At 40.5% G+C, this 22121-nt stretch overlaps 1 protein-coding gene across 1 annotated transcript in view; it reads left to right on the top strand.

Annotated features, from left to right (window-relative positions):
- Window positions 1-8594: 8594 nt before the first annotated feature.
- Window positions 8595-22121, top strand: part of lancl2 (LanC lantibiotic synthetase component C-like 2 (bacterial)) — a gene marked incomplete at its 5' end in the record, with an annotated part of 34378 nt that continues 20851 nt past the window's right edge. Inside the window, 3 exons of the mRNA XM_043690153.1 lie at window positions 8595-8766; window positions 15921-16128; window positions 19281-19428. Of these exons, the coding sequence (XP_043546088.1) occupies window positions 8595-8766; window positions 15921-16128; window positions 19281-19428 (528 nt within the window). The remainder of the gene's footprint in view (window positions 8767-15920; window positions 16129-19280; window positions 19429-22121) is intronic.

Here is a 22121-nt window from a genome sequence, read left to right as displayed (position 1 = left end):
GTTGAAGTGTTGAGCTACGGGGTGGTTGGGTTGGTTGGTCCAGGTGTCCTAGAGGTGTTCTCTGAAACGTTCCGCAAGTAGGCGGCCTGTCTCCCAATATAGAGGAGGCCACATCGGGTGCAGCGGATGCAGTAAATGATGTGTGTGGAGATGCACGTGAATTTTTGGCGGATATGGAAGGATCCCTTGGGGCCTTGGAGGGAAGTAAGGGGGGAGGTGTGGGCGCAAGTTTTGCATTTCTTGCGGTTGCAGGGGAAGGTGGCGGGAGTGGAGGTTGGTTTGGTGGGGGGTGTGGACCTGACGAGGGAGTCACGGAGGGAGTGGTCTTTTCGGAACGCTGATAGGGGAGGGAAATATATCCCTGGTGGTGGGATCCGTTTGGAGGTGATGACGGATGATACGATGTATCTGGAGGTTGGTGGGGTGGTAGGTGAGGACCAGTGGGGTTCTGTCCTGGTGGCGATTGGAGGGGCGGGACTCAAGGGCGGAGGAGCAGGAAGTGGAGGAGATGTGATGGAGAGCATTGTCGATCACATCTGGGGGGAAATTGCGGTCTTTGAAGAAGGAGGCCATCTTGGTTGTATGGTATTGGAACTGGTCCTCCTGGGAGCAGATGCGGCTGAGACGAAGGAATTGGGAATATGGGATGTCGTTTTTACAGGGGGCAGGGTGGGAGGAGGTGTAGTTTAGGTAGCTGTGGGAGTCGGTCGGTTTATAGTAAATGTCCGTGTTGATTCGATCGCCCGAGATAGAAATGGAAAGGTCTCGGAAGGGGAGGGAGGAGTCTGAGACGGTCCAGGTAAATTTGAGGTCGGGATGGAAGGTGTTGGTAAAGTGGATGAATTGTTCAACCTCCTCGTGGGAGCATGAGGCAGCGCCGATACAGTCATCGATGTAGCGGAAGAAAAGGTGGGGGGTGGTGCCAGTGTAGCTGCAGAAGATGGACTGTTCCACATATGCTACAAAGAGGCAGGCATAGCTGGGGCCCGTGCGGGTGCCCATGGCTACTCCTTTGATTTCCAAACCTCTCCGCCCTCGCTCCGGCCTATCACCCTCACCTTTACTTCCTTTCACCTATCGCATTTCCAACGCCCCTCTCCCAAGTCCCTCCTCCCTATCGTTTATCTTAGCCTGCTTGGCACACGTTCCTCATTCCTGAAGAAGGGCTCATGCCCGAAAGGTCGATTCTCCTGCTCTTTGGATGCTGCCTGACCTGCTGCGCCTTTCCAGCAACACATTTTCAGCTAAGGTCAGACTTGTGTTGAGTTCAAAAGAATTAAACATAGTCATTTTGATCGACGGGTGCATGCTTTGAAAATTGGTAATACTTTTGAGATGCTAAGAGAGATTATTCTGCTGGAGGAGTTTTAAAAGCTCACTTCCAGAGATGGTAAGAATTCATATGGAGGAACAGAAAGTTCAGAAAGTGAGAAGGACAGTGGAATTAGCAGATGAGTACATGTTGGTGAATAAGACAAGCTTCTAGCCTTAATTTCTATCCTGTAATGGATAGAAGTTGGGAGAAGGGGAGATCCTACACTATGAAACCAAGAGTAGAGAGCACTGGATAAGAATTTACCACAGGATTAAAAACAAAGCTGAAGAGGGTGGTTAGGAGGTGAAAGACCTCCGGCATTTCCACTATGGTAAAGTGGGACACGTAAAGTCACAGTGCTGGTCATTAAAGAAGGGTGCTGTGGGAAAAGATGTGGTAAAAGAAGCTAAGCCAGTGGCATTAGTGAAGGAGACCCCAAGAAGAACCAAGGAGCTGCAGGAGAGTGCACAGAAGCTGGGTATGGAGTTTAGTACCTGATCGCGACAAAGAATTCGCCTCTGTGGGTAAAGTTTACTCGGAACAGGGGAGAAGGACAAGAAGTTATAATTTTGAGAGATACAGGATCTAACCAATCATTGATATTAAGGGATGAGCGAATATGTACTCTTTCTAATCTGTTACCTGAGAGTGTGGTAATTTGTCGTATAAATGGGCAGAAATTTACCGTTCCCCTATATAAGGTCAGGTTGGAGTGCCAACTCAAGACTGGGAAAGCTACAGAGTGTCAGTTCCAGGAATTCAGTTTGTTCTTGGGGATGCTTTGGCAGGATCCAAGGTGGGAATGACACTGATTGTTGTGGAGAAGCCCAAGGAAGACCAAGAAACTGAGGAGTTAAAACCGAAATATCGTAGTATTTTCCCAGACTGTGGTAACCAGATCCCACTATCATAAGTCACACAAAGCGAAAAGTAAAGAGAAAGATGAAGGATTTGAAGTTCAGTTAGCGGGCACCCTGTTTGACGTAATGCTGCAGGAAAGACCTGAACAGGCAGAGGGTCAGACAGAAGTGTTTAGTCCTGAAAGGCTAAGGGACTTGCAACAGCAAGACAAGCCAATAAAAGATATATATATGTGAATGCGTACTCCGAAAAGGAGGAAGAGAAAATTCCATAGGGTTATTAACTGAAAGATAAAATCCTAAGGTGGAAATGGAGACCACGGCAGGTTAGTGCAGAGGAGAAATTTGCCAAAGTGCACTAGATTGTGTTGTCGGTAGTGTACAGACAGGAGATGTTACAGGTAGCACATGAACTACCTGTAGGAGGTCATCTCGGGGTATGAAAGACTCAGGATAAGGTACAAAAACATTTTTATTGGCCTGGAGTGCACAAGGATGTGGTTAACTTTTGCTATGCATGTCATACATGCCAAATGGTAGGTAAGCCACAGGTGGTAATAAAACCAGCACCTTTGTTGCCAATTCCCACATTTGAAGAATCCTTTCACGTGGGTTATAATTGAAAAGGGGTAGTAGAGGAGTTGTAGCTTTTTTCACACGGTATGGGCTTCCCAGAGAGATTCAGTCGGACCAAGGGTCAAATTTTATTGCTAGGCTGTTTAAGGAGGTTATGGATAGCTTCGCTATACTGCACTTTAAAACCAGTGCGTATCATCCGGAATCCCAGGGAGCTTTAGAAAGGTGGCATCAGACCTTGAAGACCATGTTGAGAGCATCCTGTCAGGACTACCTGAATCTATGGGATAAAGGTATCCCATTTGTATTGTTGCCATTAGGGATGCCCCAAATAAATCTACTGCGTTCACTCCCTTTGAGTTAATATTCGGTCATGAAGTCAGAGGCCCTTTGAAATTAATTAAAGAAGAATTGTCTTGGAGATCTCACACTTAGGTTACATATCGGAGGTGAGGGAGAGACTAAATCGAGTAGGTGAGTTAGCTAAACAGCATCTAAAGAAGGCACAGTGTAGAACGAAGCAGGTGACAGATAAAAGCTCTGAGACCCGAACATTTTTCCGAGGGGATAATGTGTTAGTACTGTTACCAGTGATAGGAGATCCCTTCAAAGTCAGATTTAGTAGTCCCTGTCAAATTGAGAAAAAGTTGTCAGGTGAACTATCTAGTAAAGATGCCAGGTAGGAAAAAACGGTATTGAGAATGTCATGTGAACATGTTGAAACCGTATTATACTAGAGAGAAAGAACTGGAGAAACAGGTGTTAGTTACGACCCCACAGAGTGAGGAATCAAATCCAGATGATGTGGATTTTGCTGTGCCTCAAAATAGATTTAAATAATGAAGAAGTCCTTGAGGAGTGGGATAGGTTAGTAAGCTATCTGTCTCAGGAACATAGAATGCAGTTGAAAGATTTGTTACTGCAGTATATGGAGGACTCATGCTGTTGTACATGAAGTAGACATAGGGAATACTGTTTCCATAAAACAACATCCCTATTGGCTTAATCCTTTCAAAGCTACACAGGTCAAGATGAAGGTAGAGGCCATGCTTGACGAGGAAATCATCAAACCAAGCGAGTGGAGTTCGCCGATTGTCTTCGTTCCCAAACCGGACGGGACTCAATGATTTTGCGAGGATTATCAGAAGGTCAACGCCATTACATAATCTGACTGATATCCAATTCCTTGATTGGGGGACTGTATCGAGGAAGTCAGATAAGCCAGTTACATCACCAAGTTTGACTTAATGCGTGGTTACTGGCAGGTACCTTTATCAGAGTTGGCAAAAGAAATTTCTGCATTAGTAACCACAAATGGGCTATATCAGTTTAAAATAATGCCCTTTTGGAATGAAGAATGCACCCGCCACATTCCAAAGACTCATGAACTGAGTTGTGGCTGGGTTAATAAACTGTGCAGTCCATTTGGACAATGTAATGATCTTTGTAAGTCTTGGAAAGATCACATGGTACAGTTGGCAGAGCTCTTTGAACGACTGCGAGAAGCAAAATTGGTGATAAACTTAAATAAAACTGAATTCACGAAAGCAGAGGCGATGTTCTTGGGACATAACTTCGGTCATGGAAGGTTGACCCCACGGAACGCACAGACGAAGGCCATTGAGGAATTTCCATGAGCATTTCCATTAGTGGGCGGCACGGTAGCACAGTGGTTAGCACTGCTGCTTCACAGCGCCAGAGACCCGGGTTCAATTCCCGCCTCGGGCGACTCTCTGTGTGGAGTTTGCACATTCTCCCCGTGTCTGCGTGGGTTTCCTCCGGGTGCTCCGGTTTCCTCCCACAATCCAAAAATGTGCAGGTTAGGTGGATTGGCCATGCTAAATTGTCTGTAGTGTTAGGTGAAGGGGTAAATGTAGGAGAATGGGTCTGGGTGGGTTACACTTCAGCGGGTCGGTGTGGACTGGTTGGGCCGAAGGGCCTGTTTCCACACTGTAAGTAATCTAATCTAATCAACCTCTAAGAACGAGGTGCTTCGATCCTTAGGACTCAGCGGATTCTATCGGAAGTTTGTTCCAAACTTTAGCAGTGTAGTGGCACCGTTAACAGATTTGCTGAAGAACACTCCGTTTTGGTGGACAGAACAATACCAGGAAACATTCGACCACTTGAAAGCCATATTAACCACCAAACCAGTTTTAGCTACACCAAACTTTTCGAAACCCTTTAAAGTCACAGCCAATGCTAGTGATATTGGAGTCGGAGCTATAATTCTACAGGAAGATGAGGATGGGATTGAACTGTCAGTTGGTTACTTTTTGAAGAAGATCAACATACACCAGTGGAAATACTCCACAATCGAAAAGGAACTATTAAGTTTGGTACTGGCCTTGCAACATTTTCATGTATATGTCACGAACAATGTGTCGGAGATGGTTGTAAACGTTAAAACTTAGAACATTTTAAAGACAAAAAATGTGAGACTATTTTGTTGGAGTCTTGTTAGACTTTTAAAAATCATACATGTTATGAGTCGTAAGAATGTAATTGCAGATGCGTTATTGCAGTTTTAACTGATAAAGTTTAGTTGAGATACATACACAGGTATATAGGAAGAAGTTTAAGGAGAACTTCTATTAATGTTATCTGTATGTTAGGGTAATGTGTTTAAAAAATAGAAAAAAAAGCCATCTTTTCATTATGATGGTTCATTTTCTCTTAAGAGGGAAGCTGTTATGAAGATGTGGGTATTCTGTACCTTTAAGAAAGTTGAAAGCAACAAAACGACCTGATAGCACCAAGTGTTCTGGAAAAAAGTATAATGTAACCTTTTGGTCCAACAGGTAATGTAGCTGGTTGCCTGGAAACAAAAGCAGATTCGAATTAGGCCAATCAGTTTAAATTATACCCCCAAAAATGCCAACTCCAATCAATTTTGAATTTAGTATATTGACAATCTTAAAAGCCAATGACACAATCTGATGCTTTGGGTATAAGATTGAGGAAAATTGAAGAGTTGGGAGGAGAAATGTCAAGCCAATGATATCTGCAAACTGCCTAGGGAGTAGCTCTCTTAAAGATACCTTTACCTGTGAAGCCGAATCCCTAAGAGGAAGATGACAGGAATACGGAGAAGAACCGAAAGCTGCCTGGTTTTAAGATGAGAAGTTCTGTTTTGTTTTGTAAATTTTATTCAGGAGTTTTATCGGACTAGTATTATAGAAGGGAAAGTAAAGATAGGTTAGAGGAAGGGGTTGTAAGTAGTTGTTCGTTAATTATTCTCTGTTATACTTTAAGAAATAAAGTTGTTACTTTTACTTTATCTAGTTCTTGCTATCAAATTTTCACAGATTACTTCACAGATCTTTTCTGTGTTGCTGGGTTAAAATAAGCTGGAGGGTTTACTCCGTGTTGTAACACTTTATAAAATACTATTTATTAAAAATAAATAGATTCTAGCCACAGAGACGTAACTATGACCTTTAACTCTGCTAGTTAAAACTCAGAAGCCCCAAACGCATACAAATACAGACAGAACAAAAATCATTTCTGTGGCTGGAGGGGCAAAAGTATTGGGGGTGCAATTCATTAGTACCAGTGCTTGGGATTCAATGGCATGCTTCTTTTGTTTCCTATATCCTTCATTTCTCTGATCATTCTCATCAGTTTCTCTGACTTCTTTAAAGGAAGCAATTGGTTCACAAATTTCAAGCCTTTGGTTAAAAGCAGCATCTTACAACAACTGGTGAGAACAAAATAATCAGACTTTCAGTACAGACTTTTGCTGTTGAGAGAGAGAAAACGATATGTGCACCATCTTTGCTTCAGCAGTTTGAAGGCATCTTCTAGCATCATTCACATTTGCAAGCTGTTCAGCCACCCAGGAACCAATGATCTATTTGTTGTCAAGCTGATTGCCTTTGGTATCCACAACTAGTCACAACTCCACAATCCAATCAGCAACCTGTTGATATCCAAATCTCACTTTGTCCACAGACCCCTGAGCCAGACTAACCACAAACATCACCACCCCCCACAACCTCCCCAGTACAGTGTAAACAAGATGACTTTCAGAAACTTTTTTTTATCATTAATGGGATGGTGGGTTGTGCTTGCTTGGCCAGTATTTATTGCCCATCCCTTATTGCTCAGAGCAGTTAGGAGTCAGCCACATTGCTATCGCTCTGGAGTCACGTAGGCCAGACTACATGAGAATAAGTTTCCTTCCTTAGAGGATGTTACTGAACCTGATGGGTTTTTCCAACAATCGAGAACGGATTCATAGTCATCGTTAGTGTCTTAATTCCAGACCTTTTCTTTAATTTGAATTCAATTTCCATCATTTGCTACGGAAGGATTCAAACCTGGATCCCCAGAACATTACCTGGGTCTTTTGGATTAATAGTTCAGTGATAACACATTAGGCCATTGCCTCATCTAAATTGCTTTTCAAAAGTACTGGAATTCTTTCCCTGTACTTTATTGTAAAAGTATTTTATTTTTATTATTTTATTATAAAAGTTTTTCATCAGTCCCTAATCTAAAGTAAGATGAAAAGGTAAGGTCTTTACAGTAAGCTCTAGACTAATTGTATCCTTTCTTTTTGAAATGGTTTGAACTTTTTGTTTTCAACCATCAAGACTGGTAGTTTGTCATGTGATTATATTTTTGTAATGCAAACTTGTCTGAATTATTTGACTTTCCTGATCTGTTAGGAGAAAGTGAGGACTGCAGATGCTGGCAAGTCAGAATCGATAAAGTATGATGCTAGAAAAACACAGCAGGTCAGGCAGCATCCGAGGAGCAGGAGAGTTGATGTTTTTGGCATAGGCCCTTAATCAGGAATGTGGATGGGGAAGGAGACTGAGAGGTAAATAGAGGGGTGGGGCTGGGGGCAAGATAAGTGGGATGGAAATAGGTGGTTGCAGGAGGGAGGTAATTGTGATAGGTCATTGAGGTGGGTGGAGCAGATAGGTGGAAGGGAAGATGGACAGGTTAAAAGGGCAGTGCCGAGTTGAAGGGTTGGATCTGGGATGAGGTGGAGGGAGGGGATATTTGGAAACTAGTGATGTCTGTGCTGATACTATGGGGTTGTATAGTCCCTAGGCAAAAGATGAGGTGTTCTTTCTCCAGTTGGTGGGTGGTTTTGATTTCGTGCCGGAAGAGACCCAGGACTTGCATGTCCTTGGGGGATTGTGAGGGGGAGCTGAAGTGGTTGGCCACAGGGCAGTGGATGTTTTGTTCCCTGAACCGTTCTGTGAGTTGGTGTCCTATCTGTTCCTGATCTGTTGTTTGATAAAGCTGATTTGAGGTATTAATTTTAGTCCAAAAACCTGATATGTTCTCTAGGTGTTGAAATGTAGCATGGGATTTATTAAATTTGTAGGGGGGCCTTTAACTTAAATGTTTTATTCAAAGGGCAGGAGCTGTAACAACATACCACCCCAGGGCTGCACCAAAATATCAGTTTAAAGTATATACTTGAGACCCTCAAATTGCTGATTGAACCTACAGCCATTTCAATTAACATGATATTTCTTGTGGGAGCCAAAAGATGCAGTGCTCCAGATGAACAATTCCAGGTACATAGTTAAAATGCCTTTTTTGATTTTTTTTTTTTCTTTATTTTCCGGTCACTGCAGGCAACACTTTTTTTTTTCTTTGAACTTTAAGCAGTGTAATAAAAGTGCTTGTGCTCATCCATCATTTTGTGATGTCTTTCAGGTTTGACAGATTTGTGTTGGGTATGTGTTCATAATACCTGTTACATTTTCTATGAAATACGGAAGGAATATGTACAACCTAAAAGTTACTTTGGTACTTGAGGGGTCAGTGGGGGGAGGGGGGCAATATTAAATAATTACAAGGCTTTCATTATATAATACTGCAATTGTAAGATTTTTAAAAATACCGTAGTATTAATAAAACGTTTTTTGCAGCTCAGTCCAGCCTTCGTAAAGCGGATTCAGCATAAAATCAAGGACCTTTTGATACAGATGGAAGAGGGTTTGAAGACTGCTGATCCTCATGACTGTTGTGCTTACACTGGTTGGACAGGTATAGTCACTCATTTCATGCATTTAAAGTCAAGCATGCTGACTATTCCTCAAAACTTTTAGAATAATTCTCCAAGTGAGAATTGATTTTGCCATTCAACAGTTGTCTCTGTAATTTTCCAACTACAGATGTTAGATGGACAGGTCTCTAATTACCAGATTTACACCTCTCCAAAAAGATGTACATTTGCAATCAGCAATCCAAAACGTGGTCCATTTGAGCCAGGTGCTTGTTAAATTTGAGCTATGCCACCTATTTAGCACTTGTTTTCAAGTTTTATTCTATTGAATGTACCTTGTTTTCCCTCCTACCATTGTACCCCTCACTGCATTGTCCATTTTTTAAAAAAACGGATACAAAAAACTTATTCAGTTTGTAAACCAAGCCCACTTCCTCTACCAAATAATATTTCCTTTCTTCCTTTTGTTTCTTGTTTGCCTCCAGCACCCGTTTAACTATTTTTACTTTTTATCTGTTTCTGAAAGATTATTAGGTTCCCCTTATTTTTTTCTCCTCTTCTTGTATCCTTTTTCAGTTCTCTTTGTGCACTCTGCCTGATTCCCTACTGTTATGAAGTTGAAAGAGTGTATGTTCACTTTATATTAGAAAGTGTTTTCTAAAATTAAAGTACAGCCACAGCTGCAGAACAGAACAGCTAAGAGATGGGCTATTCCAAAATAGATAAATGGAGTAAATGGCTGTTAAACGGGTACCTGAGTTTCAGTTGCTGTTTTGACGACAATTCAAATGTAACCAATTAATTTAACGATACTGAAACCCAATTGAGTTTGAATTTGTTGCATTGACAACATCGGATCAATGATGGGGTACGATATTGGGGCATATAAAATCAGGGCATTTAATAATTGTTTGATTGGAGCAGCATTGTTATGGAGTTGGAGTCAGATAGTAATAAGTTAAGAAAAAGGGGGCTTGGATTTGTTAATTTTTTTTGTGTTCTCTTAGGAAAATAAACTGTTATTTTTCTTTTAAATGGTGGAAATTAGGAGTTCTCTTTGTCCCTCACACTTTTAACAGATTACAAGTGAGGCGAGCTTTTCTCAGTGTTTGGTTTTAATTAACAGAGAGGTTTGATTTCCGTGTTGTACCACTACAAATCCTGTCCCCGATTTCTTGTTATAAACTTTTTTAACTATTCTCTGTCAATCTTTGTCATCTAAGGGATTGAAACTTTCCTCCTCCAGTTTAATATTTAACTTATGCCTGCAGTATCTTTGCCTTGAAAGTCTTCCGTTGCTGATTTGCAGTCTACTTAGAATCTTGCTCTAATATTTGCAAGTGGCTTTTCCCAGTCTTGTATTTTTACTTTTCTTTGTGAATTTCCATAACTACAGAATCTAATTGTCATCGGTATTAGCCAGATGGTATTTGTTTTCTTCACTTACTTCCATAAATAAGCTCTCATGAGTGACTTGTCCACTTCAGACAAGAATTTAAAATGCATGTCTGAATGCTTATCACCAATTCTCGTTTTTCCCATGGTTTAATACTTGGTATCTGTAAAGGAAAGATAGATTTGCAATTATGTGACACTTTTGTCCTGTTTCCTTCAAAAAACAAAAGCCTTTCAGCTGACCCACAAGGCCAAGGATCTTGAAATTAACTGCTACCCAACTAATGGCCACAACATGTTTTATGTACTCTTCTAAGAACTTGGAGATTTAAAAACAAATCACTCATGTTTTTGTACTTTTTTTTATTTCTAATTCATTTAGTAACTAATAAACATCTTTTTCTCATAAAATATGAGAGCCTGGAAAGGATCCCTTGTTAACATAATATTGTTATAAATCTATGATTTATAGATGACCTAGCTTTGGAACTTGCTCAAAAGCCACTCCATTATTGACAGCCTCCATGCTGCTTATATTCCGGTAGTTCATTCTGTCCTTGGGCCTGCACTTCCCTGTGTTCTGGAAACTGCACTCCATTATCTTTTTTAAAGATAGTCTGCAAGCAGATAGTTGCACTGTTCCTCCATTTCTGAGACTTAATCTTAGTTGCACCAGGGCAATACTGTCTGTGAGCTTCTTTCACTCCACTCACTGCTGCACTGAACTGCGAAAAGCTCATAGGTTTCTTCTGAATTCTTAACAGATCCAAGACTTGATTTTTTTTTTCCTGAGTGCCAACTCTCAACACCTAGCTGCACCTGTTAACTGCAAAGAGCTATCAGACAACTCCTGGCATGCCTTCCTGAGACTCAGCTGCACAATATCAGTGGCTTTCTCAGCAGCATAGCTACCATAACTCCTTCTGCATGGAGCCTGATCCTCTCCCTTTCTGTATTGTAGACCAGTTCACATTGAGGCAAACATTGAAACTTTGTTCAACATCTCTTGAGGACTAGGTGAAAGTGAGGGCTGCAGATGCTGGAAATTAGAGTCAAGATTAAAGTGGTGCTGGTCAGGCAGCATCTGAGGAGCAGGAAAATCGGGCAGGAGCCCTTTATCAGGAATGAAGGAGCATGAAGGATTATTTGAACAGAAATGATGTGCAGGAATATGGGGGAAAGGCAGGAGATTGGCACGAGGTAATAGAACTGGTGCAGGCATGATGGGCTAAATGTTTCAACTATGCTGCAACAATTCTGGTTATATAGGACTTTAGAATTTTAGGCCTGATGAAGGGCTCCTGCCTAAAATGTCAATTTTTCCTGCTCCTCGATGCTGCCTGATCTGCTGTGCTTTTCCAGCACCACTCTAATCTTTCGAGGACTGTCGATGCCAAGCTCTGAATGTACAACAGAGATTTAGCAGCTGTAGAAACTCCCCCAAGAATCAACACCATATGAACTGCTGGTTCAGAAGAATTTCATGCCAGCCTCTCATCAGACTCTTGGAGAGGACAGGCAGAAGATGAAGTAGTTGCTTAGTAACAAGGTTGGTAACAAGGATTCCACCATCATCCAGATGCATTGACAGATTTTTTTGCCCGTTGTTCTATAAAAGCAAGATGATAAAAGATTAGTTAACTCAAGGATGGATTTTCTCCATTTAGTTCATTGATCCTATGTGAATGCATTGGGAAGAGTACAGAAGCGGTTTATGGGAATGGCTCCAGGAATGCAAACTTGGAGAGAAGAATGTTGAGAGACGTTTTAATAGACATTTTGAAAATCATGAGTCGGCTATATGGAGTGGATAGGGAGAAGCAGCTCCCCCACAGCAAAAGGAAAAAGAAAACAAGAGGGCATTGATTTAAAGTGCAAAATAAGCCAGGGTGATGTGAGAAACCTTTTTACACAATGAATAGTTAAAGTATTGATTGAAATGCCTGGAGATTTGATGGAGACAGGCTCAATTGAAATGTTCTTGAGGGCATTAGATGATTATTTGAATAGAAATGATGTGCAGGGATATGGGGGAAAAGGCAGGAGATTGGCACTAGGTAATAGAACTGGTGCAGGCATGATGGGCTAAATGGTTTCAACTATGCTGTAACAATTCTGGTTATATCGGACGTTAGAGTCCTAGAGTCATAGATGTACAGTACAGAAACCGACCCTTCGGTCCAACTAATCCATGCTGACCAGATATCCCAACCCAATCTAGTCCCACCTGCAAGCACCTGGTCCATATCCCTCCAAACCCTTCCTATTTATATAACTATCCAGATGCCTTTTACATGTTGCAATTGTACTAGCCTCCACCATTGGCAGCTCATTCCATACACGTACCACCCTCTGCGTGGAAAAAGTTGCCCCTTAAGTCTCTTTTATATCTTTTCCCCTCTCACTCTAAACCTATGCCCTTTAATTCTGGACTCCCCACCCCAGGGAAAATACTTTGTCTACTTATCTTATCCATGCCTGTCATGATTTTATAAACCTCTATAAGGTCATCCCTCAGCCTCCGATGCTCCAGGGAAAACAGCCCGAGCCCATTCAACTTCTCCCTATAGATCGAATCCAACCTAAAGGCAAGGTAATGTGCTTAGAATTGCACTGGACTGCCAGATTAGATGAGAGACATAATTTGTTAACTTTTTTTACTTAAATCATTTTGGTATGATTCCCCTGTCTTATACCTACTCATCTTTTGGGAATGCATCCTAAGTTTACATCATACTGTTCTTTTATCCCTGTTATCGTCTTCGAGAACTGTTGCTAAGCTGCTTGCACATTTTGAACACTGGTATGTTCAGAACTGAGGACAAGAAGATTAAGAATTAGGTTTGACTGGTGATGTATACAGTAAAAACTTGGCTTTCCTTCGTACCTTCACTAAAGTAAATCAAAAGCATTTTGCAAATCTGTTGGTGCAGTGCTGACTATTTTGTCCTCCATTCTGAGATAGATTGATGGGAAACTGAACAAGTGCAGTACCACAGAATTAGGCAGTGAAATCTTATTAGATTTCAAAATAGGTTCAATAACTATTCATGCAGCACCATGTGGCTTGAGACCTGAAAAGCATTCTTTGCGTGCGTCTTGATATCATTTGCATTTGAGTTTCTTCATGAGCAATTTCTGGATCTTTGGATCCCTTTAGCACTTTTCTTTTTGAATTCTCTTCCCATTTGCCTGTTCATAATATAATTAGTGCAACATTTTGTTTTATAAAAGCATATTATTTCATAATTCACTTCCTATGTGAAGAATATACTTAAGAACTAGGATTCGGCAATTCAGTCCCTTGAGCCGGCTCCACCTTTTAACGTGATAATGGCTGACCTCATCATGCCCTGAGCTCCACTTTCTTGCCTGCTTTCCATAACCCTTCAACCCATTACTAATTAAAAATCTATCTCCTCCTTAAATTCACTCAATGTCCCAGCATTGACCACATTCCCAAGAGAACTAGTGTGGATTTTGCAGCTGCTCCTGGGATTGCAGACTTAGTTAAAGATTTATTAAAGTTGTTACAGTCTATATAGTTTTGGTAATATAAGATTTTTATTCATTTTGTTTTTCTGGATGTTAATGAAACACTAAAACCAAAAAAAACGATTCTTTTTAAACTTTTTTTTTAAAACTAGCTTTACAGGGTCTGCAATGAATGGCTGAGGTTTTGTTCAGAAGTTAAAAAACTGTTTTAAATATTTTTTTTACTTTGTGAATTTTTTTTTAAAAACTGAAGTTTTTTCTTAAAAATTAGGAGCTGTGTTTTCGTTCCTGAAAGTCCTACATGTGGTCAGCTCTGGAGAAGATATTTTTTCCTTCGAGGAATTTACTAAAGACTAGTTTGTTTTTGTAATTATTGTACACATAAATAGGAATGACATATTTTTAAGGAAAAGATTAAAACAGTAGAGTGATTTTAAGAGATTAGGTAGAAGATTTTAAAAAAAAGAACCTTTAAAAGTAGTAATTTCTGATTTACTCCCAATGCCAAACTCAAATGAGAGAAGGAACAAAAGGTTAAAGAAGATAAATCAATGGCTGAAGAGCTAGTGTATTCAGGGATTCGGGTTTTGGACAATTGGAATGTCGTTTGGGATAGAAAAAAACCTGTTCAAAAAAAGGGTGTGTCTAACCTAAATAGAAAGGGACCAATATCTTTGAGAGATTTGCTCATTCCATTAAGGAAGACTTTATACTGATAGGGGGAGTGAAAGAATTCTGAGTAGCCATGTAAACAGAAGGATTGATGGAGAAGGTTCTGAATGTGAGGAGAGCATGTTAATTATAAAAAAGACGAGAGAGTCATCATGTGTAGTAACTCTGAAGAACTAAATTGCATTTATTTCAGATAGCTAGAAGTAATTTTGTAAAGATGATGAATGTGTTAATAACAAGCTTGTAACCAGGAAATTTTGATCAGGTGCTACATTGTATCAATTTTCCCATTTGTCACAGAAAGTTTTGATAAGAAATAAAGATCTGTGGAAGAAAATAGAGGTTTTTGAACTGCAGATGCTGAGTTGTAAACTAGAATTCTCATAAGACAAATGAAGCGGAACTGCAATTGCAAGAGCAAAAATAATCTCAAATGGTATCCAGAAATAAAAATGTTAGATTTTAGCCATTTGATCAAAGTTGAAAATTGCAGGCATCTCCAAAAGGGAAAAGTGGAAGGCAACAGAGGAAGTGTTGTCCTTGGCGCAGATCAATTACAGTGGATATATGAGGAAGTGTGTCATACTATAACAGATCTGCTGGCAGATCTAAGATTTATCAAAAAGGTGAATTTTGAAAAATGTATTCAAAGGAGAGAAAATAAATCCATTGATCGTCTGCCCTAAACACTCACCTGGATTTGCTTGTTTTCCGCATCTATCATTGGTCAGCTCTGTTTGTTGGACAGTTGATTTGTGATGCTGAATGGCACCAACAGGGTGAGTTCAGTTCCTGCACCAGTTAAGGTTACCATGAAAGTCCTGCCTTCTCAACCTTGCCCATTGTCTGAGATGTGATGATCCTCAGGATAAACTCCCCACCAGTCATATTTCACTAATGAGAGAGTAGCCAGATGGTCCTCTGGGGCAATGGCAACTTTTACCGTCAGATATAAAGGTTCAGGTTCACCCATCTGCAAGTTTATCACATCTTAGGATCTCTGACTTTTCAATGTTATACTATATGAAACTTAGAAAACACAGCGACATTTTCTAACTGGTTGAGAAATCACGCACGTTATTTCTGTAACTGCAAAAGTCTTGTATTGAAAAGGTCAAAAATGACAATTGCAGTGAGTAAAACCAAGCCCATTTAAGCTTGATATTTTAGACTTCAAATATTTGATGATAGCTTGCAATATGAATAGAAAGTCCTAGAGGAATGATGGAAGAAAACAGAATTTTATCTGGGTGTAAAAATAAAACTATTGGGTTCTTTCAAAATTCTTCCATATTGACTCTGTATCTGGAGATTAAAATATCTGTTGTTAGTAGAAACATATTCCAAATTAGATTAACTTGTCTGAGTTGTTAATTATTGTTTTCAAGGAATTTTGTGGCTTAGTATTTGATATGTTGCAAAATCAGTATACCTTTTTCAAATTGGAGATTATGACTGAATTGATGTACTATTAATAGTTCCATGGCATAGTCGGCTATGGTCCAAGTGCAAGAAAATGGAATTTAGTATAGTTTTGTTTGTTGGTCAGCATGGATGTAGTGGGCTGATAGACGTCTTTGTATGTTATATGACACTATGACTCTGCTATAGTAAAGTGTTTTTTTTTATCCAGGGATTGCCCTTCTTTATCTGCAGTGTTTCCGTGTAACACAGGAGTCTGTACATCTCCAACGATCATTGTATTATGTGAAGAGGACACTGCGTAATCTGAATGGGCGAAGAGTCACATTTCTCTGTGGTGATGCAGGACCTTTAGCTGTTGGTGCTGTTGTACACCACAAGTTGAAGAATGAAATTGAATCACAAGAATGTGTCACAAAGTAAGGACGTTGATTTGGATATTTAAAAAGTACTCAACTAGATTGGAGTATTTTTAAATAAATTAAAGGATTACAGTTTTTGTAATTATTTATCCAATATATTTTTCATTTTTACTATTTTAAAAATGTATTTTCAGAAGAGAGCATCATGGAAATTTTGAATGTTAGGTCACACATGAATGTTTTATCATAGAAGATCAAAACATAGCTTATATTCTAATTTTAAAGGTATTTTAAACTTGACTCTACAGTAGTTTGGACTTTTTTTTGTTTTAAAGAGTGTAAGGTACTTTATAGCTGACTGAACTTGTGAACTTACATTGGTGGTTGTAGCTTTGCTTGTTGTGAGGCCATTATTTGCAGCATGTTGGCCAAATCTGTGTTAAACAGCATCCAATGTAGCTCAGAGGCTCTACTCTGGCACATCAGTTTCATTAAAAAAAAAACCCAAAGAGTACACATTCTGGAAATCATAAACAAAACCTGAAATTGATGAGGAGAAAAGCATTCTGAAGAAGTGTTACTCCTGTTTTGTTACAGTAGTCTCTTGTATTTTCTGGAGAAGATGGTAGTGAGTTGAGACAGTACTCGATTGACTGTGTTTTTTTATCTGGGCTCCTCTTCTCAGTCAGCTAAGCTTTTCATTTCTGCTGACCTCTAATTTCCTTCCAACAGTCAACCTTCAAAGGTCATAGGAATCAGCAACTGTTTCCTAGTTGTCGGTATTCATGTTTGTCATCTCATATAATATTAGGTATCCATGTAGGAGAGATAGGGATGTCCAGGAGTTCATAATACAATGACCAATTCATAGACAGTGACTTTTTGTATCATGTGGCCGTAATCCATCCAATAAGTGTGGCTGAGTCAGCACAGATGTCAAAGGCTTAGCAGTGAGTGTATGCTGATGGAATTAGCACGCTCTAGGAGCTCTGAGTTGGTGATCTTTGTCTTAGAACAAGTGTTATGGGCTATCTCTGACCGTGGCAGAGACTATTGTGTCTGACAAGTTAGCCAGAACTCACCTCAATCACGTTCCATACTCTTCTTGGATTTAACATCTGTAGTTTTTGTGATGTGTATTAGTTTTTGGATCAAGTGACTGATTGCTGTTGATTTGGGCCAGGTTTGGGTAGTATATATGTTTAGCCAGGATCTGCAGTCTGAAATTACGTACTACAGGAAAAGTATTTGCCCATGTTCCTGACATTTCAGTTTGCGAATCAGCTACTGCATTCCTTTTGATTTGTTTGCATGATGCCTGGATTCAGTCTAATGATTCTAATTTACAAGTACACATTAAAGTAGGAGTAGTATGATGGGTCAGTATCTTTGTAAGGGTCTGTACTTGAGGTGGATGCTGGCTGACAGCATCCTACTGTCAGTAACAGCCGATTATACTTATTCTCTACGCCAATCAACCACTGTCTCTGTGTTGTGTTGATGGTCTGTGTCTTCTCCAGGGTACAAATTTGGGGGACATGTTATGATGGCTATGTTCTGCCTCAAAGTCCGAGATCCCTCTCAAAAACCTCCCCATTGGAGTCCAAAGTGAAGGAAGATGCTACGTTTGGCACTAGCTTGGTCCAGAAGTCGCTGAAACATTGATGACTTTAGACATTTGTCAGCCTCTGCTTTGAGCTTCAATTGAGATTAGTTGTCCGATTTTACTCCCTTAACCTTTTAACTGTTTTGAAGTATCCATAATTTAATTAGAACTCTATACCTATAGATGGAACTTCATAAGCAAGAGTCCTGCACAATTAGCATATCCCAGGGCTAAACCTCCTTTCCCTTGCTATGATATGGGGTAAATTCTCCTACTTACTGTAAACCAGCAACACAGAAAAGATTTATCCCATGCAGTAATCTGTGATAATTCAAGAGGTCAAGAACTATTTTAACTAAAAATTAACAACTTTATTTCTTAAAGTATGACAGAGAATAATTAACTAACAACTATTTGCAACTCCTCTCTAACCTACCTTCTACCTTCCCTTCTATAATACTAGTTCGATAAAACTCACAATTACGGTTTACAAAACAAAACTTCTCATCTCAAAACCAGACAGCTTTCAGTTTTCTCTGTATTCCTGTTGTCTTTTCTTCTTCTTGGGGATTCTGCTTCACCGGTTACTGATCAATAAAGGTACCTTTTAAGAGAGCTATTTTTCAGACAGTCTTTGCAAGCTGGTAGCTTGGCAGTTCTCCTCTCAACTGTTCAATGTTTCCCAGTCTTATACCCCCAAAGCATCTGATTGTGTCATTGGCTTTTAAGGTTATCAATATGCTCAATTCAAACTGGATTGGAGTTTGGTATTTTTCTGCGGATAATTTAAACTGATTAACCTAATTCAAATCAGATTTGGTTATTTCCAAACAGCCAGCTGGGTGGTATGGTGACTCAGTGGTTAGCACTGCTGCCTCACAGCGCCAGAGTGGGTTTCCTCCGGGTGTTCCGGTTTCCTCCCACAGTCCATAAATATGCAGGTCAGGTGAATTGGTCATGCTAAATTGCCCATAGTGTTAGGTGCATTAGTCAGAGGAAAATGGGTCTGGGTGAGTTGCTCTTTGGAGGGTCGGTGTGGACTGGTTGGGCTGAAGGGCCTGATTCCACACTGTAGATAATCTAATCTAATCTACCCCAGTAGCTGGAGCACATGTTACATGGTAACTTTCTTCAGAACAGTTGGTGCTGTCTGGTAGTTTTGCAAGCTTTTAACTCTCTTAAAGGTACAGTACACCCACATCTTCATAACATCCTTTAGCCTGAAATTGCACAGGACCCAATTTCCTTATATCACTATGAGGAGACACAACTCCGAGCTTTCCCACATTGCTGCAAGCCAGTGATATAGGCTGAAAATGAGAAGCCAGTCGCTATGCAAAGTCATTACTCTAGTGGAAATCATACAATGCTCTTCAACTACACACAAGACTCCTCACATTGATATGATCGACATAAAACATTAATGTCCTGTGTGGGACCATCATTACAAATATTATATCAATTACTTAAATATGCCATTGTTATAGATTATCTTGACAGAAAATAAATTATTAAATCTATCATTGTAACCATTAAGATACTCTCTTCAGCTGTGGTATGATTATATTTTCTTGGCATTCATTATTTTTCTTGCTCTTATTAGATTGTTACAACTGCAACGAACTGTCATTTGCCTGGATTCCGATATTCCAGATGAGCTGCTATATGGCAGAGCTGGGTACTTGTATGCTTTACTGTATGTCAATGTCGAGATTGGGCAAGATACCATTCCTTTTCCTGTTATTGAGGAGGTAAGAGTTAATTTTACTTTATAGGTTTAATTTGTTTCTTAATTGCAGCTTTTATTTTTGCATTTGTCCGGGTAATGAGCCCGGCAAGGTGTTAGACTTGGAAGTAGGTGAGCACTTTGGTGATAGCAATCACAATTCTGTTATGTTTAGATTAGATTACTTAGTGTGGAAACAGACCCTTCAGCCCAACAAGTCCACACCGACCCGCCAAAGCGCACCCATCCAGACCCATTCCCCGACATTTACCCCTGCTTCTAACACTACGGGCAATTTAGCATGGCCAATTCACCTAACCTGCACATTTTTGGACTGTGGGAGGAAACCCACTTTAGTGATAGAAAGGGATAGGTGTATACCACTGGGCAAGAGTTACAGCTGGGGGAAAGGCAATTACGATGCGATTAGGCGAGATTTAGGAAGCATAGGATGGGGAAGGAAACTGCAGGGGATGGGCACATTAGAAAATGGAGCTTATGCAAGGAAATGCTCCTGTATGTCCTAGATAAATATGTATCTGTCAGGCAGGGAGGAAGCTGTAGAGCACGGGAACTGTTGTTTACGAAGGAAGTGGAATCTCTGGTCAAGAGGAAGAAGAAGGCTTATGTTAGGATGAGATGTGAAGGCTCAATTAGGGCACAAGGTAGCTAGGAAAGACCTAAAGAGAGAGCTCAGAAGAGCCAGGAGGAGACATGAGAAGTTGTTGGTGGATAGGATCAGGGTAAACCCGAAGGCTTTCTATAGGTATTTAAGGAATAAAAGAATATCGAGAGTAAGATTAGGACCAATCAAAGATAGTAGTGGGAAGTTGTGTGTAGAGTCAGTGGAGATAGGGAAAGCACTAAATGAATATTTTTCGACAGTATTCACTCTAGAAAATGACAATGTTATCGAGGAGAATGCTGAGATACAGCCTACGAGACAAGGTGGGATTGAAGTTCACAAGGAAGAGGTATTAGAAATCATGCAGAGTGTGAAAATGGATAAATCCCCTGGGCCGGATGGGATTTATCCTAGGATCCTCTGGGAAGCCATGGAGGAGATTGCCGAGCCTTTGGCATTGATCTTTAAATCGTCATTGTATACAGGAATAGTTAGGCTATTGTACAAAATGTGGAGGAATGGGATTGTGGGCGATATAGCAGTTTGGATCAGTAATTGGCTTGCTGAAAGAAGACAGAGGGTGGTGTTTGATGAGAAATGTTCATCCTGGAGTCCAGTTACTAGTGGTGTACCGCAAGGGTTGGTTTTGGGTCCACTGCTGTTTGTCATTTTTATAAATGACCTGGATGAGGGCGTAGAAGGGTGGGTTAGTAAATTTGTAGACAACACTAAGGTCAGTGGAGTTGTGGATAGTGATAAAGGCTGTTGTAGATTATAGAGAGACATAGATAAGCTGCAGAGCTGGGCTGAGAGGTGGCAAATGGAGTTTAATGCGGACAAGTGTGAGGTGATTCACTTTGGACAGAGTAGTTGGAATGCAAAGTGCTGGGCTAATGGTAAGATTCTTGGTAGTGTAGATGAGCAGAGAGATCTCTGTGTGTATGTACACAGATTCTTGAAAGTTGCCACCCAGGTTGACAGGGTTGTTAAGAAGGCATACAGTGTTTTAGCTTTTATTAATAAAGGGATTGAGTTCCGGAACCATGAGGTTATGCTGCCACTGTACAAAACTCTGGTGCGGCCGCACTTGGCATACTGTGTACAGTCCTGGTCACCGCGTTGAAGAAGGATGTGTAAGCTTTGGAAAGGGTGCAGAGGAGATTTACTAGGATGTTGCCTGGTATGGAGGGAAGGTCTTACGATGAAAGGCTGAGGGACTTGAGGCTGTTTTCGTTAGAGAGAAGAAGGTTGAGAGATGACTTAATAGAAACATATAAGATAATCAGAGGGTTAGATAGGGTGGACAGGGAGAGCCTTTTTCCAAGTATGGTGACGGCAAGCACGAAGGGGCATGGCTTTAAATTGAGGGGTGATAGATATAGGACAGATGTCCGAGGTAGTTTCTTTACTCGGAGAGTAGTAAGGGTATGGAGTGCATTGCCTGCAACGGTAGTAGATTCACCAACGGTAGTACATTTAAGTCATCATTGGACAAGCATATGGACGTACATGGAGTAGTGTAGGTTAGATGGGCTTCAGATTGGTATGACAGGTCGGCGCAACATTGAGGGCCGGAGGGCTGTACTGCGCTGTAATGTTCTATGTTCTCTACCTCTTTAAATGTCTGCTTCTAGACATGCTCCATAGTGTGAGTGCCAACTGAGCCTTAAGCAATATAATTTGAGGAAAAACTGATATATTAAATGTTATACTGATGTGGAGTACTGCATGGTTGAAAAAGATGTTTTTCTTTTCAATGAGATGAGACCCTGTTTACACTTTCAGTTGAAAGTTAAAGACCTTGTATTTAGTTTTACTAGGTTAATATCTGGAATTATTCCTGAAGAAGGGCATGTGCCCGAAACGTCGAATCTTCTGTTCCCTAGATGCTGCCTGACCTGCTGTGCTGTTCCAGCAATAAAGTTTCAGCTAATATCTGGAATTAGACTTATGAGGAAAGGCTAAACAGACTGGGTATGTGATCGCTGGTGTTTAGAAGAGTCAAAGCTGAAAATGTGTTGCTGGAAAAGCGCAGCAGGTCAGGCAGCATCCAGGGAACAGGAGAATCGACGTTTCGGGCATAAGCCCTTCTT

Source organism: Chiloscyllium plagiosum, chromosome 5 (assembly GCF_004010195.1).
Source record: "Chiloscyllium plagiosum isolate BGI_BamShark_2017 chromosome 5, ASM401019v2, whole genome shotgun sequence".
In the NCBI taxonomy this organism is placed as follows: Eukaryota; Metazoa; Chordata; class Chondrichthyes; order Orectolobiformes; family Hemiscylliidae; genus Chiloscyllium; species Chiloscyllium plagiosum.
Note: the sequence above shows the minus strand (reverse complement) of the source record. Positions and strands in the feature narration are given on the sequence as shown.